Source organism: Hippichthys cyanospilos, chromosome 21 (assembly GCF_059441005.1).
Source record: "Hippichthys cyanospilos isolate Australia breed blue-spotted pipefish chromosome 21, RoL_Hcya_1.0, whole genome shotgun sequence".
Lineage (NCBI taxonomy): Eukaryota > Metazoa > Chordata > Actinopteri > Syngnathiformes > Syngnathidae > Hippichthys > Hippichthys cyanospilos.
The window spans coordinates 630,388-658,128 of NC_142389.1; the positions used below are offsets into that span (position 1 = coordinate 630,388).

General features: G+C 50.5%; 1 protein-coding gene across 3 annotated transcripts in view; it reads right to left on the reverse strand.

Moving 5' to 3' along the window:
• jarid2b (jumonji and AT-rich interaction domain containing 2b) overlaps window positions 1–27,741 on the reverse strand; it is a 69,088-nt gene that overhangs the window by 19,620 nt on the left and 21,727 nt on the right. The window contains exon 1 of one of the 3 annotated variants that reach the window (XM_088405119.1): window positions 24,893–25,667. The exons of 1 other annotated variant lie outside the window; for it this stretch is intronic. In XM_088405119.1, the coding sequence (XP_088261245.1) occupies window positions 24,893–24,937 (45 nt within the window). In that variant the 5' untranslated portion in view covers window positions 24,938–25,667. Of the gene's footprint in view, window positions 1–24,892; window positions 25,668–27,741 lie in introns of those variants that run through there. One more of the 3 variants, XM_088405120.1, reaches the window with a different exon arrangement.

Genomic DNA, 27,741 nt, shown 5'->3' on the forward strand with positions numbered 1-27,741 from the left:
TGTATTTATATAACCCGAGCTCAAAAACGAATACGCAAATCACGCGGATTAAATCAATCATATAACCGTCCTACAAATTCAAGACAAAATGCTAATTAGATGCAAAGGAGCACTTATCAACGCAAACCTTTACATATCAAAAGGAAATAGCTGGCACAAACAAAAACGCTAATGAGCTAAATACATACATAACACGCTAAGACTAGCTAGCTAGTTATCCACAGTCAAACTTTTGGGCATATCATCATCAATGACAACATTCTTCCATAGAACATACAATTTACTGACGCTGGCTGGTGGGACACAGTGACTACTCTCAACTGAAGCCCTGTGGTCCTTCCTCACTACAAAATGTAATATCAACGGCGGCCAGAGGCGGCGCCAAAAAACGAAGAGCGAGCCAAACAAAGCGCAAATAAACAAGCTTTTTTGAAATGCTTCAACCGTAAATACCTAAGCTAAGTGGAAACTTTGAAATGCGAGTTAAAATATTTATGATGGCTAAAATTCCGGATTGCGGTTGTACGGTTTCTTCAAGGTCTCTTTGAATAATTCAATCACCGGAAGAATCGATTGAAATGACAGAACCACCGAGCATACGTCAGCAAATACAAATTTTTCGCATAAAAACAAGGTTAAAAGGAAAAAAAATGCCTAGAGAGCGACAGTAAGCCTTCTATTGTTTGGATAATGATTATTTTTTGTCGGCTATCAAGTTTGTCTTCAACAACAACATTAGCATTTGAAAGCTTTTGTTTCCTTCCGATCCGACCTCATTCACTCACTCGATTCTTTTCAACTCTACTCGCGAGATGCTGCCAATATTGACAAGCGCTGCAAAAAACAAACAAACAGATAAAAAAACAAGTTGGCGTTTTGATTCCGCAGTCCTGGTGGGGCGGGCGGGCGGGCGGGCGTCCGCCTGTGATGGAGTTGACACAAGCTAGATTTTACATACACAGCCGGGAAGAATACACGCAAGATCCAAATTCTACCTTTGGGCTCAAAGACATGAAAAGATCCAATATTGGATGCAAAAAATATCTTTTTTAAAATGCTCATTTCATTCAATTTCTTAAATTCAATGCTGCGTGAGTGTGTGTGTGTGTGTTGGGATGGGGCGTGGGGTTGACGGCGCACATTAAACACACACACACACACTTTTAGCACCCGCATCTTAGGAGCGCGGCGGTCCCGGCGCTCATTAGTGAGACTCGGGCCGATCCGACGGGAGGCGCTCGGGTGGGGCGTGTCGCCGCCGACAGCTGGCAAAAACACACGCGCACGCACACAGTTCTACACGCAGGTGTATTGAAGTCTCCCAAAAAATGCACAGCCCCAGATCGCGTGGAAAACGCTGCAGCGCTTTTGCGTGATATTTCTGTTCCCAATCCATTATCGTCCCGTATTCACCTTGTGACCAAGCGCCACTTGCACATATTGCCTATCCTCCTCTGACGCCCAAATCAAGAAGCTTTCGGATATGTTCTCCTCCCGGGAGACGGCGGACGACTTTGGGAGAGCGACCTTCCCCTTGACTGCACTTTACAAACGGAAACCGAGCCGCTGCGAGGATCGACCCGATCGTGCTTTGGCTCCTTTTCGCCCCAAATTGGCCATTCATAAAATAAGAAATCAATCAATAATGTCATTTATATTTGTTCTGGTATTTGGTCCTGCAGTGTAAGGTTCATGTTCAGAAAATGGACGATGATTAAAAATGTACTGCGTCTTGCCTTTCACCTCCTCTTATTTTTCTGAGTCTTGGCAACGTTCCTCTCCTGGTTACGGAAGCCAACTGATGACTTTGTCATATTTGTGTTCTCCTCTTAATGACTTCGTCATCCGCGGCGCTAATGTAACATTTCCTGGCGGAGACGGGCCGCGCGCGCGCGCGCGTGCGCCAATCCGTCTGGGCTAAAAATAACCGGGGGCGCTGCGCTGCGCCGCTTCCTCCGACTCTCGCGGATGTCGCGGCGCGGGAATGCGGGCGGCGCGCCAAGCGCCTCTTCCGCGCTCTCCCCAAAAAACGGAAACGCGTTACGCCAACAGGCTTTTCCACCCAGAGGTCAGACGGCTACAAATAAAGATGGGTCGGCGGAAACGGGGGAAATGTCGCGGCCGCTATTTCGATCCCGCGGAGGTGGCCGCCGCGAGGGGGAGGGGCTAGGAAAAGGTTTCAAACGCATGCGAACGGCGGCAGGGAAAGCAGACGAGGTCACGGATGCTCATTTGTAGCGCGGGCGGAAAACGTGTCCGCGGGTCCCTCCACGAAACGGCAAAAAAGAAAGAAGAGGGCGGAGGAGGCAAATCCCGGAATTGCTTTTCCTTCATCGGGTTCATTGGCGAGAAACTTCAAGTGGCTCGAGGAAGCGCCGAAAAAGCGGCCACACGAAGATCACCTGCCCCAAGGACGAAGATGGACGATCCCATTATAATAAGGTCAACACTGCCACCGAGCAAAACACAGTTCAGTGTAGTTGAAGCGCGAAGCAAACATCTTGTTCAGACATTGCGACGCATGGCGATCCCGCATTCACCCGTTCCCCCAATCGGGTCTTTAACGAGCCCCTCGCAAACTGCCCGGGACTCGGGAGGGGCTGCAAGGCCGCTAGAAGAACGCTGGCAAAACACGAGATGCTCTTTCGGACTAAAAGATCGCAGCCGATCGAGGCAATCGCGAGGAGTCTCCCAAATCGGAAAGTTCAGTCCCGCAAAGATACCGGATGCCGGTTCTGATTCAAAAACTTGGGCAATGGAGAGGAATCTCCAAATTGGGCTCCCGTCATTTGGAAACCGCCCGAGACTTCCGAGAGATTCCGAAAAGGCTCGAAAACGCTAATGTTTCTCTCGAAAGCGCCCCGACTTCCCACGTGTCCGGGAACAAAACGGCGGATGACTTGTCTGTCTTCAAGTCCTTCAGAAACAGCAAGAGAACCACATTTCCAAAAGTATGTCAACCCGGAGAAAACAAAGATACATGCAAAGCCAAGCGCAGGCGGGGGGGGGTAGCTTGGCAGGAAAGCACGGAACCTCATCAGCCTCGCGTCTTGACAGGAAGCGCGGATGCAAAAGAAGGCGGGGCGCGGGGCGGCGTGGGCCCGCCGGCTGTTAGCATGGAAGCCGGGTCCGGCTGAATGGGTGTTCACATCTGGACCGGGCTTCGGCCCCCGCCAAAAAGCATCTCGCAAAAGTGCTGCCAGGTGGGTGAGATTGTCTCTTGCAACGCCCCCCCCCCCCCCCCCCCCCCCTCCGCTGCAAGGCTGCCATCCGCTCCCCATACTGCGCCGCAGCGATGCCTCGAGACAAGCGCCAGGCAACTTTTTCAAGATATGGCCGTCGGTTGGGAGTTTGCCTCCGCTTTGCACGTAAAACTGTGCGGTCCGAGTGGCAGCGAATGCAACTCACTTCACGACAAGCAAAAAGTCGGGCGGATGAAAACCGCGGCTGTCACTGCACATTAGCGTATGACTCACCGTCTTACTTGTGAATGACAAGTCGGGAGCACCCCAATAAAACCAATCAACAACAGAACTGCTTCATCCTTTATATTCTCTTATATGTGAAAAAATAAATAAAAGCAATCTCCTACACAGCCCTGTTATCAGTTAGTAATGACCTAAAGTATGTGATGACTAAATTAATTTCGTGCCAGCTGTTTTTAGATGCTCCTTTAGCCAAAAACCTGAAAAAAAGGCCCTGGGATTGAATGTCCGGACCTGAAAAATGTCAAACTATGTCTTTGGGATTGAATGAGTTTGAAAACACAATATGGAAATGGTGGCGGTCGCCACAAAAAGCTCAACCGGGGTTCCCGGGTCAGGGGCAAGCAGGTGGCCGGGGGTCAAAGTTGACCTTCCCGTAGGCGGGCCTGAAAGCCACCCTTGCTCCAAAAAGACCTGTCAATCATGCTTTCCTATTTTTCAGCGACCCGAAAACACTGCCAAGCCAGATGGGGGGGGGGCGGCTTCACCCAAAGCGCGTTCCCGGGCGGGCGCACACGCATCTTCATCCATCACCGGCCGACGCGGAAAAATAAACAATGGCGAGGCGGATCAATCACTGTCTGTTTAATGCCGCGCACATCCCGGGCGGGACCGCTTTAAGGCGGCGCCGACCACCGCCATATGCAAATCCTACGCATACGTAGGAGCGTTTGAATAAATAGACACGCGTGCCATCCGCGCTGCCCGCAAAGGGAGGGAAAGTGCAAGGGTCTATGCAGAAAGCGGAACCGCGGAAGAGAAAATGACGAGTTGAAGCATAGGAAAGAATGAAGCTAATCTAGCGAAGAGAAAATTGCCACCTCAATTTCCGACCGGAAGTTGCAGTGTCTTATCTTCAGTTTTTTACTAGCCCGCCAGGGGGCGACGTCCTGGTAAACAAAACCAGATATTTTTTAATCATCCCGTAAATTTCGGACCACTTTTCTCTCACGCTTGGAACCCTGCGGCGTTTAGTTCAGCGTCTTAACGTCAGTGTTTTTACCAGCCACAAGGGGGCGACCTCCTAGTAAACACATATCGTGAGTTTCAAACTATAGGCCGCAACTTTTTTCTCACGCTTGTAACCCTGCGGCGTATAGTTCAGCGCATATCATTGTATACTTGCTATACAAAAATAAACACGGAATTCTCATCCAAGACACAGAAAACGCGGAAAAAATACGCTACAATGCTCGGATTTTGCTACTGGTAATATTGCGATACGCAATTCGGCAAAAACTAAAAAGGCCCGTTGTATGACGTATCGCGGTACAGCCATCGCCGTTTCCCTTTTACGCCACGATATTTTTCCCATACCGATATCAGGATACGATGGTGTGATCATGAATACATCGAATGGATTTAAAAAAAAAATAAAAAAACATTCCCTTCAACAAGCCAGCCGGAGGAATGCGCCCGAAAGGTGCCGCCGTTTTCCTAATACTAATAAAAATAGTCAAATGGAAACGAGACCCCCGGGCCTTGCAAAATGCCGCCGACGCACCATTAGCGCGCGCACCTTTCCTGAAATAAGGTAAGGTGTTTAATTACAGCTCTCCTCCTCCCCACCCCGCCCCCTTCCTAACACCGCTCATAAAAAGATGTTGTGGAACTGATTTAAGACGGGCGAGCCGTTTGCGCACAAACGTGCTCTTGTGTTAGCGCGGCGTGAAAACCCCGCTTATTTTATAGCGACAACGCAAGCCGGAGGTTTGGGGGGGTAATTGCCACTACCAATCATTGTTGTGCCGCTTAAAGGGAAGAAAAGGTTTTGCGATGACGCGATGTAATCAGGCAGCCCTTGCGCAGCGGTCGCCTTTTCCTCGATGCGCCTTCACGCGACTGGCCCGGACTCTTGCCGGGCCACCTCGCAAATTTTTCAAAACCAGAGAGGGCACAGTTGATTTCAAAAGAAAAAAAAAGCACGGTAAGATCGTGTGTCTCTGGAGAAGGTGTTTACGGAATAATTGCGGAACTGCTCAGGAAAAATGGTTTGCGGTTTTATTCGAGTAATAATAAAGAGGGTACAACTCATATCTTACTTGCCGCCCGCGGGGACCTTCCACAAGTAACCACAATCGGGCGTGTTACTGATGTGTTGGTGCAGCACTCTAACAATCTCAGTCTGGTGTGGGTTATGCTGGAAATATGCTAGTGCAACTCTTATTTCCAAACGTGAAGGTATGTAACCAGTAGACTCTAACCGGGCAGTTTGAAACAAACTCAACTAATTGCACGCACCCTCTTTCTGACGTGGCAACCTGCGTTGCAGTCCAGGCCGGCAAGGGCGCCCGCACCGCTTTGACTGTCGTCCCAGCGGTAGACTTTTATTGCTTTTATTATGATTATTATTGCCATAAATCGATAGAGATCCCCCCCTCCGGCGTCGGCTGATTTCCTGCCGTGCGAGGAAACGCTCCTAAAGCGCGTCCAGTCCGAGCGGCTCCGTCTGGCGCCGAGAGCTGCCAAGTGAGGTCACCCTAAACGCTCCCCTTTAACTGCCTCCCAGATAAGAGCCAGGAAACATATGGCACAAGATATTCTGGGGGTGGGGGGGGGGGGGGGGGGGGGGCTGCAAATCCACCTTCATCCAATCAAAGCGATGCGGCTGCCGCGCTTTGGATTCCGTCAAGTCAAATTAAGTGTTCAAATGGGGAAACGCGTTCATTAGCATTTTTTCAAAGTTGACTTGTGCCTCAAAACTGCGAATGCGGGTCAACTTTGGCACAAGTTCCGATCGATGACAAGTTGACGTTAAAACGTTTTTCGCACCCGAGTTCCAGTCACCCGGCTTACAGCCTGATTTCTTGGTAGTGTATATATGTGTGTGTGTTTTTTTTTTACACATCACATGACCAGGACCAAGCTCAACCGGGGCTTCCCTACTCCAAATATGGTGAGAGAAGCGGGTCAGCTAAAAACTCCAAATTTGAGGCCTTCAATGATAGGGCAATGCTCTATGGCGGGAAACGTTTCTCGGCGGCAGGAATAAAGGAACAGAAGATGGAGTGAGGCAGATTACATTTAGAATAAAAGCAGACGCTCACTATGTTGGAATTGATGAAGTGGCTTACGGAGGAAAAGAAGCCCCTGGCGTGGAATTAGCTCCAACTATGCTCAAGACAAGCGCATGGGGGATGATGGGGGGGGGCAGCAGGCACAGGGAGCTAATCACATTAAGAGTGAGTGTAGCACGGGTGGAGAGCGGATAGAAGGCCGGAGGTCGGCCGGCAGACTCGCCGCCGTCGGAAATGGAGTCTCCTTCGGAGGAGCCGCAAAGGTCGGCGCGGACGCGGCGCCCGCGTGCGTGCGTGCGTGCGCGTACTTAGCAGGTGGAGGTCACAGGAGAGCCCGAGGCCTGCAGAGCAAGGTCGAAAGTGCAATACCCAGAGTGCCATCCCGCTACACGCTTGGGTCTATTTATGTCCGGCGGGACTGGACGCCGGCCTGTTGATCAGGAGCGCACTAGCGCCGGCGGCGCGCTTCTCTGCCGGTTAGTTAGTTAGTTAGTTAGTTAGTTAGTTAGTTCAACTTAAAGTAAGTTGAAGTCTGGACGCTACGCATAACAGAAAGGGAAGGCCGCGTCCAAAATAAAATAAAAGACATGAACATCAATGCCTAGATTCTGCTAGCGCAAAGTCGTCAAACTCCAGTCCTGGACGGCCGGTATCCTGCATGTTTTCTCACCCCAACGCATCAGATTCAAATGATTATCTTATTAACAAGCTTTGCAGAAGCTTAATAAGGACCCTAATCGCACGAGAGCGCGATTTTAACGCTAGCGGTGTTAGCAGCGCTCGACTATTCTGCACGGGCCGCCAAGCGTTCAATGCGTTGATGTGAATGACTCAAGCGGCACACTTTCCGTTCCTACTGATCACTTTGAAGCAAAGCAGACCCGAGCGATGTTTTGGCCATCAAAAATAGCGTGGTTTTGACGTCAACCAAATGTCTAACATCTTATGCATACTTCGAGAGTAAATCACCTGTTTAATCATAAGCTTTAATGAGCTGTTGAAGTAAAAAACATGGTCACCAACAAATGACAACAAAAAAAAAAAAAGACTTCCCCAGTCAAAAAATTGTTGCCGCTAGCAAAAATCATCCAAGGCATTAAATGGTGTCAATAAAGGTTGCTGCACCTTTTTTAGGAGGTGAAAGAGAAAGCGAAAGGCCAAGCAGAGAAAAGTGCAATCCTTCAGCAGAATTTGCCGCGCTTACGCTCCGGGTTTCCTTGGCTGGCGCTCGTGCAAAATATGTTCTTAAATAAAGAAAAAGCGCAAGGTTATAATTTGGGGCGCTCTTCTTTACGGTCTTTGGCCTAAGCGGCTACCAGTTGTTTATTATCACGGCCGAGATTACGGGTTTGGGAAAAGACGCCATCCGCAAACACGCTGAAAGAAATGTCGGGCGGACGGCGGGAACGGCGCTGACAGGGGTGGAGGCGCGGGCCAGGGATTCGGGCCCGGGCGCCCGTTCCTTCTGCATCCAAATCGCATCAAAAGACAGGAAAACCCGCTAGCGGGAGGCCAAAATCGTCAAGTCCCTACAGGCGAGCGAGTCTCACGAGCCTCGGGGCCTTCACCTGACCGGGCGAGTCCTGGTAAAAAACATTTTGCTCGGATTTCTGGAACGCCTCTTTTATGGTGAAATTCGGAAGTTCCCTACCCCTGCTTTGGTTGTTTTGAGCAGGCGTGGATCAAGGTTTGTCCAGACCCCGTCCTCCGGCGGGTTCTACTGCGTGCTTCTGATATTCGCGTCCTCCGATTCAAATGATCGGGACCTTCCCTTCTGGCGCGGACGGTTCCTTTTTGATGAAGCCAGATCATAAAAGAGAAGCTGAGAGGAGGATTTCCGCCTGGCGTAAGCTGCTTTGGCCGTTTGTTGTTTTTTCCTCGCGAGAACATTCAATCATCCGGAAGCTTATCCGGATCTCCTGGATATGAAGTCATTTGGAATAAGAAGCTCTCCTTTCGGAAAAAAAATCCAGACCGAAGCGACGGCTGTTTGCGCCCGCTACCAAATCCTGAACCGCGAGTAGCATTCTCATATCCAGCCGGTGAGGAAATCACCGGAAATCCTTTTTGTCATCGCGCCGCAGCTCTGATCCATTGAGCGCGCCGAGTCATGACAAGAGCGGCGGACTAAAAATAAAGCGGCCACGGCGCACTTGAACTTGTTCCCCTCACGCAATCAGACAGTGTGCCAAAAAGCTCCAGGGCTTTCCTTTACTCGCCTCACGTCCGGAGCCACCGCCGAAATGTCGGCGAGAAAACCTTTAGCTGACTCACAAAACGCCGCGCTCGTCAGACCGCGGTCCGAGCAGGAAGGGGGGCACCGTCCGAGTCGTCGGAACGGGATTCTCAATGTTAGAGGTCAGAAAACCGAGGCTCAAAATCACAGAAAAGACGTTATCAAAAAAATTTATATTATGAGGTCATCAGGCTGTTATGTTGGTGCGGTATTCTAACAATCTCAGTGAGTCGGTGTTATGTTAAAAATATGGATGAAATAGAGCAGTGCAAATCTTTTTTTAGGAAAGTCTTCTTATTAAAGAATGGAACTACAAAGATTCGACAGCTTTGCAGTCATCATTAGGTTTGCGATGCCAATATATCTGCAGTTCTTGAACCAGCCACTGGGGGGAGTTCGAAATGCTATTTTAATCGCAGGCAGGTCAATGAAATCAAGCACGTTAATTTGATGTTTCTGCAGCATTTGTTGAAAATGTGGACAAAATCAGACAGTACAAAAGGTTCCGTGTGGAAAAATGCCAACGCATGTAGCACTCCTCCCCCTACATGCCTGCGAGACTAAGCTGAAGCCTTTACTGTGAAATTGGGCCATCGTTCCAAGTTACTGCCGCCAGCCTTCGAGGTACGTAGCCTCGCGCGTCAGAACATCCATTCAAAATCCCACGTACACTTCAACGGAAAGACGTTCCCGCCAAAGAGGCCGTGCGCGCACGTCAACAAAAAGGTCGCGGGGACCAATCGATGGGCGTGCCGTGGAAAAACGATGCGCCAGCCAAGAACAATTATCCATCTTAATCTCCGGCCTTCTCTTTGATTGGGTCTTGTTGATGCGCGCCTTCCTCTGATGAAGCTAAGAAAAGCCGCAAGAAAAGTGCTGCAAAATCCGCCGTGGATTGATTTCGCCGACTCATTTTGCTTTGCCATTTTACACTCGGCATTCTCGGTACCTTTAGGATTCGGAGTCGTAGCGCTCGTTACGCTTAGTAAGTCATTTTAATCACGCGTAGAAAATTTTGATGATGGGCTTTTGTAGGCATTAGCTAATTAGCATAGGGTTCCACTGCCCGCCACACCACAGTTTGCCATACATACATAGGTACACACACGGCCAAACACAGACTTTTTTCTTTCCCGTCCCCGGAGGACGGGCCCTCCAAAATGACGTCCAAGCGGGCCCGGCGGGAGCATTTTAACGAGCACGCCGGAGACAGGTCAAGAGTCACGCCCGGCAACGAGGGACACAGCCCCCTCCCCCCCCTTTGTTTTCCTTCCCAGCAAACATCTGGTGAGCCGCCCTCGTCTCCCACGACACCTCGCTCGCTCCTTCTTTCTTGCCTCCTCCTACCACTGGCTTCTTCCTGCGGCGCGACAGTCAGCGAGCGGCCGGAGCAGGCCGGGAGATTTTTCCCTCCTCGAGCTCCCCCCCGGTCGCGGTCGTCCCCCCTCCCGCCGCCGAGCGGCGGGTTCGTGTGCATCGGACTTGCAAAGAACCGCACAAACCACATGAGGAGAAAGCCAGGATGTTCCCTTTTTGTCCTGCCTTCCCACATCCAACATTGTTTTCCCACACTGTCAATCCCGCCGCGCTGCCGCTCTGTGATGCTAATCGCACGCGGGGGGGGTCGCAGAGGACTTCTAGAGTCTGCGGCGGGCGACTCGGAACATATCGCTCGGGAGCGGCCCAGCTGACAACAATCCCACTGGCGTGACGCGCAAAAGCCGGGAAAGGACGGAGCCATCGAACAAAGTGGAGAGCGCGGACGACGGCATACGGCCAGGAGCCAAGCTAACATTAGCGCGCGTTTGCCAATTTCCCGTTTTACCACGAAAGCAACGAGATGATTTACGATACCGTATTCATCAAACCGTAAAAGGCACCGGATTATAAACAAAAATGTAAGAGGAAATTCATTTTTGTCCTCTACAAGCCAAGTCGCAGGTTTGATCACGTTTACGCAGAAAGATTGTTTTTTTTTTTTGTGTGTGTTTTATTTCAAACTTTTGGTTGCAGCAACTTTACTCCCTAACGCATGCCCGCAAGTTTAGAAAGATAATAGCAATAATAGATTTTTAACAAAACATACGCAAATAGTTTGAATACTGCACCCACACAACAGTTACGTGCCTGATGCATTTACTAGTGGAGCGTGCACCATTAGGACAAATAAAATCGTCATTCAAATTCAGAATCAACACTTTCATATCATCTTCTTCTGTTGCGAGATTGCCTCCTGTTAGCCGGTTTAAAAAAAAAATCTGATAAACCACACTGGACTATAAGACGAGCACACTGCAGCTTTTGTCTTTGTTTGAAATTAGTTAGGAAATGAAAACGAGTGAAATGTGTTATTTTGACATTTTTACTGTGGAAAATGGACTTGAAAAACTTGAACTTGTCAAACATGAACCTGTTTAACTTGATGAACTTTTTAAAATATGCTGATGTCCCTGCGAGCTCCTTAAACGTTGTGTTAGAATTTTCTTAGAAATGTCAACAGTTTTAAATAAATATAGAAACGTTGGTTAGGCAAATCGGAAAAGTTGGTCAACAAGAACATGCTTGAAGATATTTTAACTAAGTGAAACCTTGACATTCGTATGGGTTTCATTTTCATTTCAGCTTTCTTGACTCCTAATAGCATATTTTCCGCACAATAAGGCACGGCGGACTATAAGGCGCATCTTCAACAAATGACCTATTTTGAAACTGTTTTGACATATAACCGCATTATGAGGGACAAAGAACAGATGTTGCGTTACGCATCCACTAGATGGAGCTGCGCTAAAGGGAATCAAAACAAAACAATCGCATGTCGGTCAAACTTTTCAATCAGAAATGAAGTATGAAGAGGATCTGGGATTCCTGGCAGCGGAGACGCTCAGTTACTTTTCTTCAAACGCTGCTCTTCACGCAAAGTGCAAACGAGTCATCTATCACTTCCTGTCTGCGAAGGCGGCGCGGGGGTGAAAGTGACACAGCCATGACTAAGACCCAGCAGGAAGACGTGCGCTCACCTCGGCTTTCCTTCAACACGCCGCCGCGCTTTCCGAGCAGAGGGGCCCGCCGCCCTCCGGGAAGAACCCCCCGCGTCCGCGGTCGCTTTGACCCGAGGAATATTTAGTCACCCCAACTCAGCGCTAAAGTGCCAAATCCGAATCCGATACTGTCTTGTCACCGGCGATTTCGTTTTATTTCTCAAGAACGGCAACGATATCTCTGGGTCGAACCTGTCAAAAATTCCGTTTGTTTTATTGTCTAACAGCTCACAAAGGCAGTACTGTACTGACTGTAATTTATACCTACTGTATGTGTTACGTTTCTTTGTCTTGCAATAGCAAAAACATCCCGGGTCAAATTGACCCGGAGGTGAGCGTACTTCTTCAAATACGCCGTTGTTTGATTGTAAACCGGCTGACAAAGGCAAAGGCCATGTGTTAGGTTTGTTTCTCTTAAACGGCGACAACATCCTGGGTCAATCTGACCCGGAGGTGAGCGTATTTCTTCAAAAACGCAGTCGTTTGATTATAAACCGTCTCAGAAACAAAGAATACGACTGCGGAAAAAACGGTCCGTTTACGTGAGCTTGAAAATCCTAAATGTGCACGACTTGAGCTTAGCGGACCGATATGCGGGACCTGTCCCAGAGGGTGTCCTGTATTTAGCTTGTTTTTTTTCACCTCAACAAAACTAAGGTCATTTGGAAAGCGCTGGCGTAATGAGTCTCGGCCCTTTTCCCATCGATGTGGTATCGACTCCGCCGGTGGCTGCCGGAGTTGCGTTAGTGGATTTGCTAGCGTGCTCGTTTGTATTCGTTTGGAGGCTCTCTAGGGGGAAGGAGAAAGGGGGTGCGCGCACACAGGTGCGTACAGGGGCGGAAAAAAAAAAGGGGGGGGGGCGCTCCATATGCCGAGCGTGTTAACATTTAAGTGCATGTTATTAACACGTACGCGCCTCGCCGTTTGATCTCCTTTGAAGGCGTAAAGGCGTCGGTTCCACTTGCGCGCGCGCTCTCGCTATACGAGCCGGCCCATTTCCCGTCGGCTTTCACTCGCCGTTGGCCATTGAGTCATGACATTTTTCCCCATTGTGGTTCAATTACACATTAGAATGACTTCTATTTATTGAAGTCATTGTTTAATGAATAAAGTCATTAGAAAGATTTGGGGGTTTGTCTTGTTTTAAACTGACAGCTTTATACGGGTAGCATTTGAAAAAAATCGGACAAAGGTTTGCTCGAATCAAGCAAAAGTGGCTTGAATTTTGAAATTCCTGAGAAAATATTGCTTACGTTTGACAGTGTATTAGAATCATTTGCATCCATGTAGAGGAAAACGCTTATTTTTGAAAACGGCATCCCGTTTCAAAAGTTAAAACAAGAATGTTTTTATAGCCGGCACTTTTTGCGGTGAATGAGCGACTTTTGATCAATCAAATGTTAATTATGAAAATCTGGGATCAGCATGCAAATATTTGTCAAGCCATGAAAATATAATCCTGCAATGGGATTGGACACGGCGCATCGGGGGGAAATTGACAGCTTCCACTGAGTGCCGCCCCCCCCCCCCTTTTTTTTTTTACACGTGGAGCCCCCACGCTCAGCCAGCCACGGATTAGCCGTCAATCCGAAGGCATCGGCCAATGGGGCGTCGGCACGGGGCGGGGGAGCGGCCGGGATTGGCGGAGGACGTCGGCGGCGCCCTGACAACAGCGGCCCGACCGGCGCCGTCCTTTCTGCTGCTCGCGCCTGGCCCCCGGCCCTCCGGAGCGCGCGGCGCCGACGTCACCCCCTTCCTCCTCCCCGCCGAGCCGGTCGGGGCCAGCTGTGAGCGAAGGGCGCACGGGCCGGGGTTGAACGAGGTCTCCGCGCTCGCTGACCTACTTCTTTGCCAAACGCTGAGCTCACGCGACAAATGCCGGCGCCGCAGCGGCAACTGCTCGGTGTTTGTCGACTTGTGGCTGGAAACCTCGCGCGGGGGCCCTCGCGCAACCCCCCCTCCCACCGAGGAAGGCGCCCCCACTTTTCCCTCGTATGAAACGGAAGTGGGAAGGGCCTTCTGCAAAGCAGCCGTTTTGACGCAAATAATGATACGTCTTCAATTTTTTGCACCATTTTTTGGGGATCTTTTCTTCCACGTCATTCGGGCAGGATTTTAGCCAGTGGATGGCACGCTCTTTCTAAAAGTGGAGGACACACACACACAAAGTTTTTGTCTTTCTTAGGGGGGCCAAGCAAAATATAATTGCGAAGCACTGGTAGAAGGCCATTATTTAAGGACTTCTTCAAATGTTGGGCAGAGTAGCCAGCTAAATCAGATCTACACTAGCACTGAACAGACGCATTCAAAATCTGTGGTAAGATGTCCATTTTTAAAAGTTAACAAATAGGACCTTGACACACAAAACGCATGAACCCAAATTTGCTACGGGCCACTAAAATATGAAACGAGGGCCACCAAACGGGCCCCGGACAGCACCTTGCACACCTCCAAAAACCCTATTTTATGTTGAGTCTGCAACAAATTGAGGGGGATTGGACGTTTTGCAAAAACGCTGCTGCTTTCCGCATGAATGCGTCAACACGCACGCAAAATTTGCAGATCTCCGGTTGCCAAAGGTGCGCGCGCCATTTTCGGGTCAATACTATGAATGGGGTTCTACAAAACTGAAGGTCCTTGGAAAGGGACTCGCTGAAAAAAGGGACTTTTTTCGAGCCGAAGCTCGAAATGTTTTGATAGCCGAAGCCGCGTCGGGTTACGGGTGATTTCCGGGGACGGCGCGTTTTTCCGTTGGAGCCGTACAATGCGGGCGCAGGTCACGCAACGTTTGAGCTGGGCGAAAAAACGTGCGAAAAGCAAAGAAAGACACAGGTACTTCCCTGACAAAATGTTGGCCGAACAAAAACAAGAGTGCCGAACGGAGGCGGGAGAACATCAAGATGAATCGCGCGCCGTTAATCAATTCCATTCCCTCCCGTCCCGCTGGCATCTCGCAGCGAAAAAAGACGGGATGAACCTCGAGTTGGCTCACTTCAACGATCCAAAACATTTATTTTGTTTTTTTTTTACGTTGTCTTTTACGGCGACGCCGGAGTCGAGATGGAGCCGGATTGATTGAAAGTCTTTTACGAGCTGTCAGGCGCAGGCGCCGCGAGGAATTCTCGGGCCGCTGCCTCAAGCGCTCGCTCCGGGGCCCGAAGCGGAATAAATGTCGCGGGGGACCCGTGGCAAAAGCGAGCCGCGAGCGCCGGCGTTCTGGACAGGACGATCCTTCATTTGCCGACAGCCCGGCTTTCGGGGGGCACGCCTTTTCACTTAGAAGCCAAATACAGAACAAGCATTCCGAGTCGCTTGAAAACGATTCCGCAATCATTTATTCAGAGCATGAGATTCTAAATCAAGCTTCATGTTATAAGGTGATTATTTAAGGATTTCTCAAAAGTTTGGACAAATCCCATTTGCACATTCAGAACGCGTGATCCAGCGGTACTTCTACTTCGGAAACTTCATTCATTCTAGAAGCGATTTCAATCTTTGCTCCTTGACCTTGAAACCTGTACTCCGCCGGCCTTTAAAAAACAAACATACAGACCGATCCGCTTTAAAAGTGTCACTAGCAAACAAGTTAAAAATGCCTGCAAAGATTCCTCCTCTGATGAAAAGCAAAACAAACAAGCAAACGGAAAGCTAGCGTCAACGCAGCTACCGAGTCTCGGTGCGGAGCCAAGGCCAAAACTTTACTTTGGAGCAAAAGAAAAGAAGCCACCTTTTTCCGAGGCCCCGTTAGAATTTTAATTAAATACCCGCCGCGCGACTCCGCTCTCCAATCCTTTTATTGCAGACGGGCTAATTAAAACCGCTAGTTTGACCCCTAGAGATAGCAAAGGCGCTGCGGTAAACACGGACTTCCAAAGGCGAGGCCGGCGGAAGAATTTCAGCTGGGCGGCAAAAGGCTTGCGCTAAATCTCGCTAAACAATAACCGGGGAAGGGTAACGTTTTCAAAACGGAGAATTTGCGCGTCCTCCGAGTTGATCCGCCAGCGGGAGGGGCCGGTCAAAAGATAAGCTTTGGCCAACGGCGGGCCGATCCGGCGTTTGCCAGTGAGTCGGGGGTTGGGGCTTGAGGCCGGGGCCCCGCGCACGCCGGCGGACGGCTGAGATTACCGGTTAAGCCGGCGGACGCCGACAGGAAAGACGGGAAGCGGCCGGCGGCGGCGTTAGCGCGGCGATTCAAACGCTTGCATCGGCGTTTGGCGCTTTTATCTCCCGGCCTGTAAAAACCAAATGAGATTCCGATCTATCACGTGCAAAACTGAAAGCGGGCTGGCTTGGCCTTGCGTAACAGCGCTTCCTTGGAGGCAGATACTTTTGCAACTGGCCTTAGAAAGCCGCCGTCTCGTGTCCTCTCGTTGAAGTCACAAGACATTTCTCGATGGGACTACTAACTTGACCGACCAAGGTAAATTTGGACTAAGATTGCAAATTTGGACAAAGATTATCGATTCGGACAATGTTACGTACGCAATCTGCGGACAGTTCTAAAGTCCTAGTCTGAAAGTAGTTTTGCAGTCAAGACCGCACCAACCTGACATCAAGACATTAAAGGGACCGCAGACTACGGTGACAGACAAACCAACGCTTTTGGAGGTTGAACGCGAGACAACACAAAGGCTTTGGAAGGTCAATACCACGACAGCGTATGTCCAAGATAAATTGTATAAAAAATGGGCAGCATAATAAAAAACTCTGCAAAATCCCAAGTTTGCGACCAATTCCTAGAACTACAAGAGATCTTCGAGAGAACGGGGCCGTGTCCGTGTCAGACAACGCTGACTTTGGGCGGTCGAAACATTACAAGACAAGATTGCATTTATCCAAGAGAAATCTTACCCAAAACAAACACAAAAAAAAATGGCCAGAGTGTGTTTTTATTTTAAATGATATTAGCAACCAAAACAAATTCTGCACCTCTGGGTTTGAAATTGTACAGTGACGGCGGGAGTAGCGACGATCTCGACCGGTCTCCGTCAAAAGGCCTGAGCGCGTTTTCCAAGTTTCCGTCTCAAACGCATCCGAATCGAATGTTCCCAATCTTTTTCAAGCTCCCGCAGAGGATGCGGAATACCGGCCGCGGAGGACTGCGGTTTGCGCCTTAAAAGGCGGACTCCAGACCTCCGGCGGGCTAGAACGACTCTCGGGATCCCGACTCGTTTCGGCGGTCGCGCCGGCAGATTCCCGGCGTGACCTCCGATTTGTCAACGGGAGCTGGATCCGGCGCCAGGTACGGGACCTTCACTTAGCGGGCCAGCCCCCGGCGCGCTACCCGGGAAGCGCCTTTCTCGGCGATGCGCCGCGTCCGACAATCTTAAGCCTTTTAAAGCCCCGGTGCGTGTGCCGGTGTGGCTGCAGATTACAGCGTAGCCGGAGAACGCTGCGAAACAAAGCCAGGGGCTTAGGAGAGGGGGGGGGGGGTTCCGACGCTCAGGGACTTGGAAGCCTTGGCCCGGGAGTCCGTTCCCCGGCACAATGCGGAGAAGAGGCAATTAAGGGAATGATTGTCACCTCTCGGCGCCCAGATAAAACCCCGCCGGCTCAGCGGGCCCCTCCTTCACTTCTTTGCGCTACTGCACGTATTGTGCCGAGAATCCGAAGGGGCCCCGAGGAAGAAAGACTTGCGCTACTACATTTACACCACAACATCCTCGAAGGTGTTGTTTAGCGCCAATGCTCGTCCTATCCTCTTCACCGGCGCGCACGAGCTTAAAAACAAAGGCCTTGCAGTCCGCTAACGTGGTGGCAAACTCGCAGCTGTCTTCCCTTGACTCCGCGCCACCAGAATACTGTCCACTTAAACAACTTTGTTACTGTTCACTGACCAAAATAAGAGCAATTGATGAGGAAAGAAATGGAGCGCGCGGCACGGGTTTCAAACTCCGGTCGTCGGGGGCCGGCATCCTGCACGTTTGCCGCTTTACTCTCCCCAACACACCTGCTTCAAATGATTCGCTTATTAGCTTGAAAATGATCACCGGGCGCTTGAAAATGACCCCAATCGTTTCAATCGGACGCGTTTGAGAAAGAAGGTTGGAAAACATGCGGGGTGCCGGCCCTCCGGCCTGGAGTTGGACGCCCGCGCACTACGGCACCACGGCTCTTCGCAAAGACTTGAAAATCTTTCTTTCCCCACAAAATCCCGGGAGCACACCGCGCCAAAGCTGACATCGACGACGACGAAAACGGGCCGTAAACATCGAAATCTCTGCCAGCCGCGGCGCTAATTCAAAGGCGCCGCCTGCGCTTAATGAAATCGCTTAACCCGTCGGCACGCGGGCGTCGCTTGATTTAGTGCGAGCGCTAATTAATGTGGCGCTACTTCGGCGGTAACCGTATTGTAAAAAGCGCGGCGGCATGGCGGCGCTCGCCTCCGGGCTCCAAATGGGCAGATAATAAACGGACAAATGTCAGACATGACCGAACGCTACAAAAAATATCAAATGATTTGCGCCCGAGTGACTGCGTTTCTTTCGGCCGGGGGAGCAGGAGAATCTGCTGTCTATATGCTTGAAAACAATGATAGGAAACAGAGGGCAAATTTACTACAGGAAACCCCCCTTTGACGCCCGCTGCCTTTTGCCGCTCTGCGTCACTTGCGTGACTCACGCTCGCAACTTCCGCGGACGCTTTCCAATCCGTCAAAAGCGGAAACGCCGTCTGGCGGCGCGCTTTCAACGTCGCACCTGAATTTCCCGCGTCAAACGCGCTAACCGAGCGCGGCCGTCCCATTTCCTCAAACGAGCGGGGTCGGTATCGAGCTTCTGCTGAGCTCGCTGATCATTTCGATCGGGCGCGTGGGGAAAAGAAACCAGAAAAACATGCAGAAAAGCAAAAAGAACAGCAAAACAATTTTTTGAACGCAATCCATACAACAGCCGCTCGGACACGGCCGGGTACTCCTTGGGCCATCCATCGTGCTACTTGAGTAAACGCGAACGCTCGGCGCGCAATGCGCGTGCGGGACACTTTCGGGCCCTTCGGCGTTCACGCACAGCTGACTTGAAAGTCGCATTCATTTGGAAATGTCAACGGCCTCACAGGAAAGAAACGCAATTGGATTTCACGGGACGCCTTCCCCTCCGCGATGGCAGAATATTCCATCTTCTTGTGGTTAGCGCGGTAAGCAAATCTAGGACCAAATGGCGGTCGGCCGGCGAGCCGCGGGAACGAGAACCGGGCCAGACGGTCGGATGAAATGAGTGCGGCGCAATGTCCGCTTCAAATAGGAGCGGCGTCCCGTTCCATTTCGGCAGAAGAAAAGTGGCACAATGGGAACGGCGCCGAGAGGAGAAAGGCAAGAGGCGCAATCTCGCAGCCGCTGCGCTCCCGCACCGCCCAACGCGAGGAACGCAATTTCAACTCCTTTCTAGGTCTGGCAAATGGGAAGAAATGGCGCGCGGGGCCGACTCTTCTACACAGGTGCGTCTTATATTTGGGGAACCATGGTAACAAAACAATTAGTCGCGAGATCCCAAAGATCTGCGAGAAGCTCCTCAACTCACATCATCATAAAAGAAAAACTGAGTTTTTCAGCTGGAAAAAGTTAGGCCGATTTGCAGGATACATAATTGAGGGCGGCTCGTTGGCGCGGTCAACAGCGCGTCCGCCTCACAGTTAAAGGGATCCGAGTTCAAACCTACCCGGCCGACGACATTGAAAGAGAACGTGGTCGGACAACACAGGTGTCCAGTCCTAGAGGGCCAGTATCCTAAATGTTTTCCGACCTTCTCACTCAAACAAGTAGGTTAGTCAAACCAGTAAGATTGAACAATTTCAATCAGGTGTGATGGGGAAAGACAAGAAAAACATGCAAGATACCAGCCTTCCAGGACTGGAATCCGACTCCTATGTTGCACAACATGAAAAAAAAAATAAAAGTGGCGCTACTCTACAAATAACAAGGAATCTTCCCGGTGGGAAAACCATCCCATTGTTTGCTTGGCAGCATAAACTAGCACGTAAAATTGGGATCTACGGCGCTGGAAAACACTCATTAAAAAGTCACACGTGCGCGACACATGAATCTATGTCAACTCCCAGTAGGGAAACCATTAGATCATTAACAGCCTAAAATCGCTACCAACCTATAAATACGTAAATATGTACACACGCGCAAGTCGCGCGGCTAACGCGATTCTGTTATTGCGCTCTAATAACGGCCATTTACAAACCGGATCGGGGGTTGAAAAACGATGACGTCATCATGCCAAGACGGCGCCAAGCGTACGGTCGCGACGCCCGGCATTTTAACACGGCTCGTGACGTTTTGACGAGAGGCCGCGGCGGTAAATCGAAATCGGTAAATCGGGGTGAAAAGCTGGCGGCTGTTTATTAAAGGCGCGCGGCGAGACGGCAAGCGCTTAGTCGGGAAGACGAACGGAAAGGTCGACGGACGCTAACGTCGGATTCAATCTCAAGCGTCGCCTTGTAATCAACGAGTAATCGGCTCCGAAGGTGGACTCGAACGCTCGCTTCGTTCATCGAAAATAATGCCGTAATAACGAGCGGACAAAAAGACTTGAGGGGTTGCCAGTTAGGAGAAAAGCTTGCGTTGCATAACGGGAGTCCGGCGAAAACGGCCCACCGTCTGCTCTAGCAATTTTGCAGGATTTCTGGGTGAAACTGGCAAAAAAGCTCTTTTCCTAAAGCCAAACTTTATTCAAATCTGTCTTAAACAAAATAAAATATATTATCTTTGTGAAAGAAGCTAACGGCTAATCATCTGGAGGACCACTTTGCTGGGCTCTGTGTTAAAAGGCGCACTGCGATCTGCAATTCTGCACTTGATAAGGGAGACCGGCAGTCAAGCAAGCGAGGCCTGGCGCTTCCATCACGTAGGCATGACAACATAGCAGCTTGCTTTCACGCAAAAACCACTTTCAACTCATTTGAGGTCACGCGTGCGTGCACTAAAACACAGCGGCTGGAAAATGAACGCGCGTGGCCACTAATGCACATATATGGAAGGAAAGCGCACTCCTCAAACGGAGCAAAGCAGGCGGAAGACGCTAGCTAAATCTTCGCCTTTTCGCCGGCTCCACGCGGAACGTAAACACCGGCGCTTACAGTCAAATAAACAGGCAATAAAGCAGCGCTCGGCTTCGGGGTCGACCGCCGTCTCCGTGGTTACGCCCCCCTACCGCCATGTTGCGCGCACGTGAGCCTTTGCGTCCAAACATAAGGTTCAATCGAGCGCGCTCGGGCCGGGCTCGGGCACGGGGAGAACGAAACAACCCGCTGACCCCCCCCCCCGGCTCACGTCCGGAGGCCTCGCGTTTCATTCGGGACGCCCCGACAAGTGGTCGGACAAAGAAGTGTTTGGGGGGGGCATTTTGGCCATCGTCGTCGTCCTGGGCACGGTTGGCGGCGGTGCGCCTGATGAAACAAACCCTGACAGCCTCTTTCCATTTTGCAAAGGCCCCTGCAGCAGCTGTGCGACTCACACGCACGCGCGCGCGCGCTCACACTCACGCACACACACGGTGGAGTGTGAGGCTCCAGCTGGGGCCTACAGGAAGGAGCGGCCTCCACGCACCAACAACAAATCACACACACATTTAAAAAAAAAAAAAAAAACGGCACGGAAGGCAGCAACACAATCGCCTTCTGTCGCCGAGTTGCAGGGCAGCGGACGACAACAGTGCTACTCGTTAACCTTGGCTAACACGCGCTTTGGCTAGGCAGCTGGCCGGAGTCACAAAAAAAAAAAAAGTCGTGACAGACTTACTCTGACTTGACAGTGGTGTGGAAACACGAGTTCAGAACTGAGATATTGTCACATGCCCCCCCCCCCCCCCCCCCCCCCCCCCCCCCCCCCCAAATAAAAGGGGGTGCAAGCTTGGCCGCCTGAGCCGCATAGGGCTCTTTCATACTTCTGACTTTGCAAAATAATCACTGCCATAAATTTAGAATCATACACCCCTACTTTTCTCCTCATGCTTTGAAACCTTTGACTTATAGTCTAGCGCTGCAAATTGGCAGGTTTTTTTTTTCTTGCCACCTGGAGGCAATCTCCTTAAAAACAGAGAGCATGAGAGGCTACAGAAGGATGTTTGAGCGTAAACAGCTATTTTACTCGCCGCCAGGGGGACTCTCCGCTGATTAATGCAATCGGGTGCATTACTGTTGTGTTGGTGCAGTATTTGAACAGAGTGTGTCTTGTTAATCTTGCAAATATGTTGGTGCTGCCCTTATTTCTAAATATGCGTGACGCTGCTCTAAACAGGCGGTTTGGAGAGTCCAGACATTCAATACCAAATGGAATTGAATGTGTGGACTCTAAAAAAATAAATAAATACGTCCCTGGCATTGAATGAATTATTGCCATGACAAAAACGGTGCATTTTCCTTTTCAAATCAAGAGCAAATGAAAAAAACATGAAGCAGCTCATCGCTCGTGTCCTAGTGGCTCCTTAGCAAATTTGTGACGTTTCACACAGGCGTGCAGTTTGTTTTGAGGTCTACTTGGCTGAAAAAGCACTTTGCGGACCTTTCCCGGCTGCTCCGTGCCACAATAGCGTGGAAAAAGCAGCTGAGAAGATTCAGAAAAGCTCCTGAAACGGACCGGTTTCCACGGGGGCCCAAACGGAGGGCGGGCCACGTTGCGGTGGATCGCCTTTGCCCGCTTTGCTTTATTGAGCTTAATCAATGATTTCATTACTAATAAAAGGCGCCAGGGTGTTTATTGGAGTACCGGGGTAGGGGGGGTTGCTGTTTGAGGGGAAACGGTTAAGCCGAGCGTGCGTAATTGTCTTACGCTAATTAAGGGAGGGCACCGGGGGACGGAGGGGGAGCCTGGACAGGAGGGGGGGGTACGCCGGCCTTTTCCGGGTTGCTCTCACTGCGAGCAGCTGCCGCTAAATGCGAGACAGATGCGGAATAGGCGCGCGCTAGCGGCTGGCAAACGCCACATCGGCCCGACGGCCGGCTCTACTTCTAAAATCCGAGGTGCGAGTCTAACCGAGGTCGTTAGGGGACCGGAGCGTGGCATTAAAATACAAAAAAACATTTGGCTACTTCCCCGCTATGTGAAGAAACAAGCTAATGTAAGACGTGCTAATTGGCTAGCCTCGTTGCAAGTACCTAAAAGTAATCATTTCACAAACTGTGACCGCTTGTCGTTCCTAATGGAAATTTTGCGGCATCCCCGTGCGAAAGCGCATCTTTGTTCTGTGTAAAATCGATTTTTTGGGGGGGTTAATGGTGCAGGATTTCCCAACAAAAACGCAGGACAATGAAAGCAGTTGTAACACGTTTTATGCACAAAACATGTTTACAAGCTCACGAGATCTCTGTGTGAAAGGCTCACCGTTGTTATCAACTGGGGCAACTACTGGGTAGGCATACTGCACTGCGGCTCCTCTGTTATAGCCGTTTCACAAGGGCTCTGTGTGAATTGACCCGACTTACATTCACTGAGTTCTGCATGAAAAACGTCACGTCCGGATCGCTCCTTTCTGCTATGTGAGTCACACATCATTTATTTACACCAACCCAAAGGGATACCGCCTTCACGGGGTTCTGTTTGAAAGACGAAAGTCAGAAGACGCTAGGTGGTCTTACAGCTATTTTACAGGATCTCAGTGTGAAAGGCTCACATTCGTCAATAACTGCGGCAACTACTCAACAGACTGCGGGTAGACAGCACTTGTGTTAAAGCAATTTCGCTGGATCACGACGTGAAAACGGCTAACAAAGTTTTTTTGACATTAACCGAGTTCCTAATGGGAAAAAGTCATATCCAGATAGAGAAATAGCAACATTGCACCATAGGACCTATGTGAGTCCCATTTATTATGTGTTTTCCACTGGAGAGAAAGCTGCCTTTGCAGGTTGCTGCTTAAAAGACCAACGCCAGCAGATGCTGGATGTTCCATTATAGCAATTTCACCGAATCTCTGTGTGAAAGAGACTAAATGCTCGAATGTGATGACACGACCACCCGTTCGAGGGTAGGCGACAAAACGTGCGTGTTGTTAAGCCGAACATCCTTTTCAGTTGAAAAGCAGCGTGCACTTGAACGCACCAGCAGCCGTAAAGTGTACGCGAGCGAGTGCGTGCGTGCAGCAAACTTTAAATGGCCGGACTAGACGTGAAACTAGACGGCAAGTTGACCGCTCAACCACACGTTGGAACAAACAAGTACACGATCCCCCCAAATTCAGCCAACTCCTGGCAGGCAGCCGAGAGGCGAATCCTCCGTGGCACGTTCACGTCCCGGCGTTGTTACACGCTAGCAGAAAATGGTCGCTGCTCGTCACGTACGCGAAGCCCCCCCCCCCCCCCCCCCCCCCCACCTCCCGAAGCCCGCAATGCGACTCGTTCGAACGGGCCCCTTCAAATAAAAGCACGTTTTGGGGCGAAAACGGCACCGTTTCGGCGTCGTTCCGAGTCGGGGAAAACGGAGCTAGCGGGCTAACCGTGCAAGGTTTTGCTCGGCTGTTAGCTAGCTAGCAGAAGGTCACAGCAGGCAGTACCTGCCGGATTCAACACCCCCGCCCCAAAAAGGGGGGCTAGCAAAGTGGAATAAGGGGCTAGCAAAGTGGAATAAGTCCCCCCCCCCCTCCCCTCACACACTTTGGAGCAGGGGGGTGCAAACGCGAGGGGAAAACGCTGATTTAGCGTGACCCCCTTTCCCCCCCTCGCTGGTTCACTTTGCACAAACGACAACACAAAACAACACGCTCCCGTGGAATTAAAGCCCCGCTGTTATTCTTCGACAACATTTTGGCCCTCCGCGAGAGGGGGCGAACTGAGCCATGGCCGCCGATGCCGACTTGCCCCCCTCCCCACCCGCCCCGAAACGCGAGCCCACAAAAAGCCATTTTGCCTCAAAATCCAAGCCACGTTGTCTCAATTTAAGCCAATTTCTTGAAGCCAATTAGCACAAAGAGTGGACGCGTCGAAGCCACGCGCGGCGATGGAGATGTGCGGAAAAGCTCGGAAAAGAAGGCAAAACATTGAGAAAATGCCGGATTCGGACCCGAAACAAACGGAGTAGAAAGAGGCTCGCATTTGTTTTCAAGGCAGCTCGGCCCCCTCCTCCGCGTCCACATGAAAGTTCGAGCATTTAAAAGGACACAAACTTGAAGGTGTACTTACGTATTTCTTCTGGATAATATTCCTTTTGGGTCGTTCTTTGCTCATTATGCACTTTCTCCCCCCCACCCCCAAAAAGGAAAACTAGAAACGGGAGAATGGCCACATGAACGTCTCTTCCCCCTCCTCTCCCGAGGAGCAGCACCAGAGAATTTAAATCCCCGAAGAGAGAGGAAGGAAAGGAAGAAAAAAAAAACCTTCCCCAAAAACAAACAATAAAAAAAGCCGCACGATCCGTTCTTGCGTCCGTCGGCGTGTTATCCTTCAGAGTGGGTTAAAAACCGGCACGGCGTTCCGGCTGCAGGGAAGACGACGGAGCGAAGCCGAACTCACTCGGGGGTAACGTAGCCCAAACAATCGCAACATAACAATAAGTTCCGTTCGGCTGCTCGGGCTCGGCTCCGGCTTCTTCTTTCACCATCGTCCGCCGCCGCCGCCGCCGCCGCCTCACGTGATCAAATCCCTCCTCCCGGAGACAATCAATTAAAAAACACGAGCGACGCGCGCATATATATTAAAAAATAGAAAAAGAAAAAAAAGAAAAAAAAACGAGAGAGGGAGAGAGCGAGAAGACGTGCTGCTCGCGCTCTCGGCTGCTGAGCTGCTGTCGTCTCCGGCGGCACTGGCGAGTCGAGTCCGAGCAGCTCCTTTCTTCGCCGGCGTCAGCCTATCACGACGCGCGGGGAGCAGCGGCAACTTTCAAATGCCTCCCACCGAGCGCATTTCACCCCGCGTAACTCTTTATCTGTCCGTGCGTGGCTCCGCGCGACGCGATCGCCACATGTCGCGGTTAAAAGGAGTTTGCACGCCATTCAACACGATTGAACATTTTTCAACAGAGAAAGCTGGCAAATCGGAGCTTTCGAGGGACAAGTGAACGCCCCTTAAAGTTATATTCACCGCGGTGCTTTCCATAAACCTGGGAAATTTGAAAAGCGTAAAGCGATTTCCAAAAACACTTTCTTCTCAGTGTCATTTTAAGGTGACGCTTGGGAGCTTTTAAATTTGGTAGGAACCCAGCCACATAAAAAAAACCTACAAACACGGAGACCCAGCGTAACTTTTTATCTGCCCTCGTGTGGCTTAATGCGACGGGAGTAGCACGCGTCGCGTGTTCAAACGGCATTCAACACAATTGAACATTGATTCCGCCAAAAAGAGCTGGCAAATCAGACTATTCAAAGGGACAAGTGAGCGTCCCTTTAAGTTATATTCATCACGGTGCTTTCCATAAACCTGGGAAATCTGAAATAGGGTTCGGTTTTCATATTCGCTTTGCCCTCATTGGCGTTTTAAAACAACACTATGGCGCTCATCAACCTCCGTAATTCAGTTTCATAACTTTTGATGGACATCAACAGGCACGAAGCAACTTGGAGCAGGGTGGCAGGAACACTGCCACATAAAAAAAACAAACAAAAAAAACTACAAACATGGAGACTGCATTACAGCAAAGTCATTTTCCCCTTTCTCCATCTGTTGCCAAGATGGCGGTCAATTCCACTTTGCGGAAATGGAGAAATCCAAGAATTAGTTTCCGTCTGCCTCGGAAGACTTTTTGATCCGAGCGATCCCGTTGGATGCCCGTCGACTGACTACGTTTGTTTGTCGAGGCCGCGCGTCACGGCAAATAAAAAGGAAGCTTTTTTGTCCCTCCGCAATAAACGCCATCAGATGGCAGGCCCGAGAAGTTGCGGAAGAAACAAAGGGACAAAAGGAGAAAAGTCAGAGAGTTGTCAGTGTTTATGTAAATGCACCCCAACCCCCGCGCGCACCTCCTCCCTGCGCTCGCAAGCAACCCCCCGCCCGCCATTGTGTCTCAGCAGGAAACTGCAAAAAAAAGTCCATCAACCCTCATGCTAATTTTGCTAACGCTAAACCCTGCGAGTGAAAACAGCGAAGGAAAAGTGAGATTGTTGTTTGTTTTTTTTCCCGCGGGCCGAAAGCGGAGCCGGCAGTTATTTACAGTATCCTAATGTGTGCGATCATTATTCATTTGGCCCCTCGATCGATGTCCGTCCGTCCCGACGGCCTCGGGGGCCCCGCGGGCTATTCCGAGGCCGCCTTTGCCCCCGCCCCCCGTTCCACCCCCTCAGCGCGGGGTCCGCGGCCCCGCCGGCCGGCGCCGACATTCGGGCCGGCCCCGATCGATGAGGCGGGGAAGCGCCGCGGGCGCGAAGGCCGGCCTGACACGGAGCGCCGGGGCCGACTCGCCCGCTAAAATGTTTCACGTTCTTACTTTTCAGCGTTCGCTCCAAGAAAACGCTTCCAGAAGGAGTCTCCAAACTTTTTCCGAGGGCCGCGTGCCCCAAAATGGACCTGCGCAGGGGCCGCTCTCCAATAAAGCAATCCGCCAATTACAACTAGTCATAAGACACATAAACTATTTTGGAAGTAACGCGCCTAAGAGCGACCGCTGTTTATTATTGTTTTTTTAATACTGTACAAGCACGGCGTCACCGTCAATCAAAACAACATTAACATTACTATTAATCATAAAACGTGTCAGGTTTTTCATTTTTTCGAAAGAAAAAAAAAAGCAGCTCCTTTTTTTACTGCTCATTATCATCTGGAGGGCCGGATTCAACTCCTTCACAGGCAAGACCCGGCCCACGGGCCGCGGGTTTGCCAACCCTGTCATATTCTGAAGCAAAGAAGTCAGGATTTTTCTGGATTTTTTTTCTACGTTCGGAAACAAAACTAGAGGACATTAATTTCACGTTGGACAAAAACGTTTCTCCAGCTTTTTGCTCCGTGTCAGGTGTGGTAAATGGCAAAAAAGAAAAAAATGTATGGATTCCGATTCTCAGTGTTTTCGCGACAAAAAAGTTGCTATGCGGTTGCGATGAGAC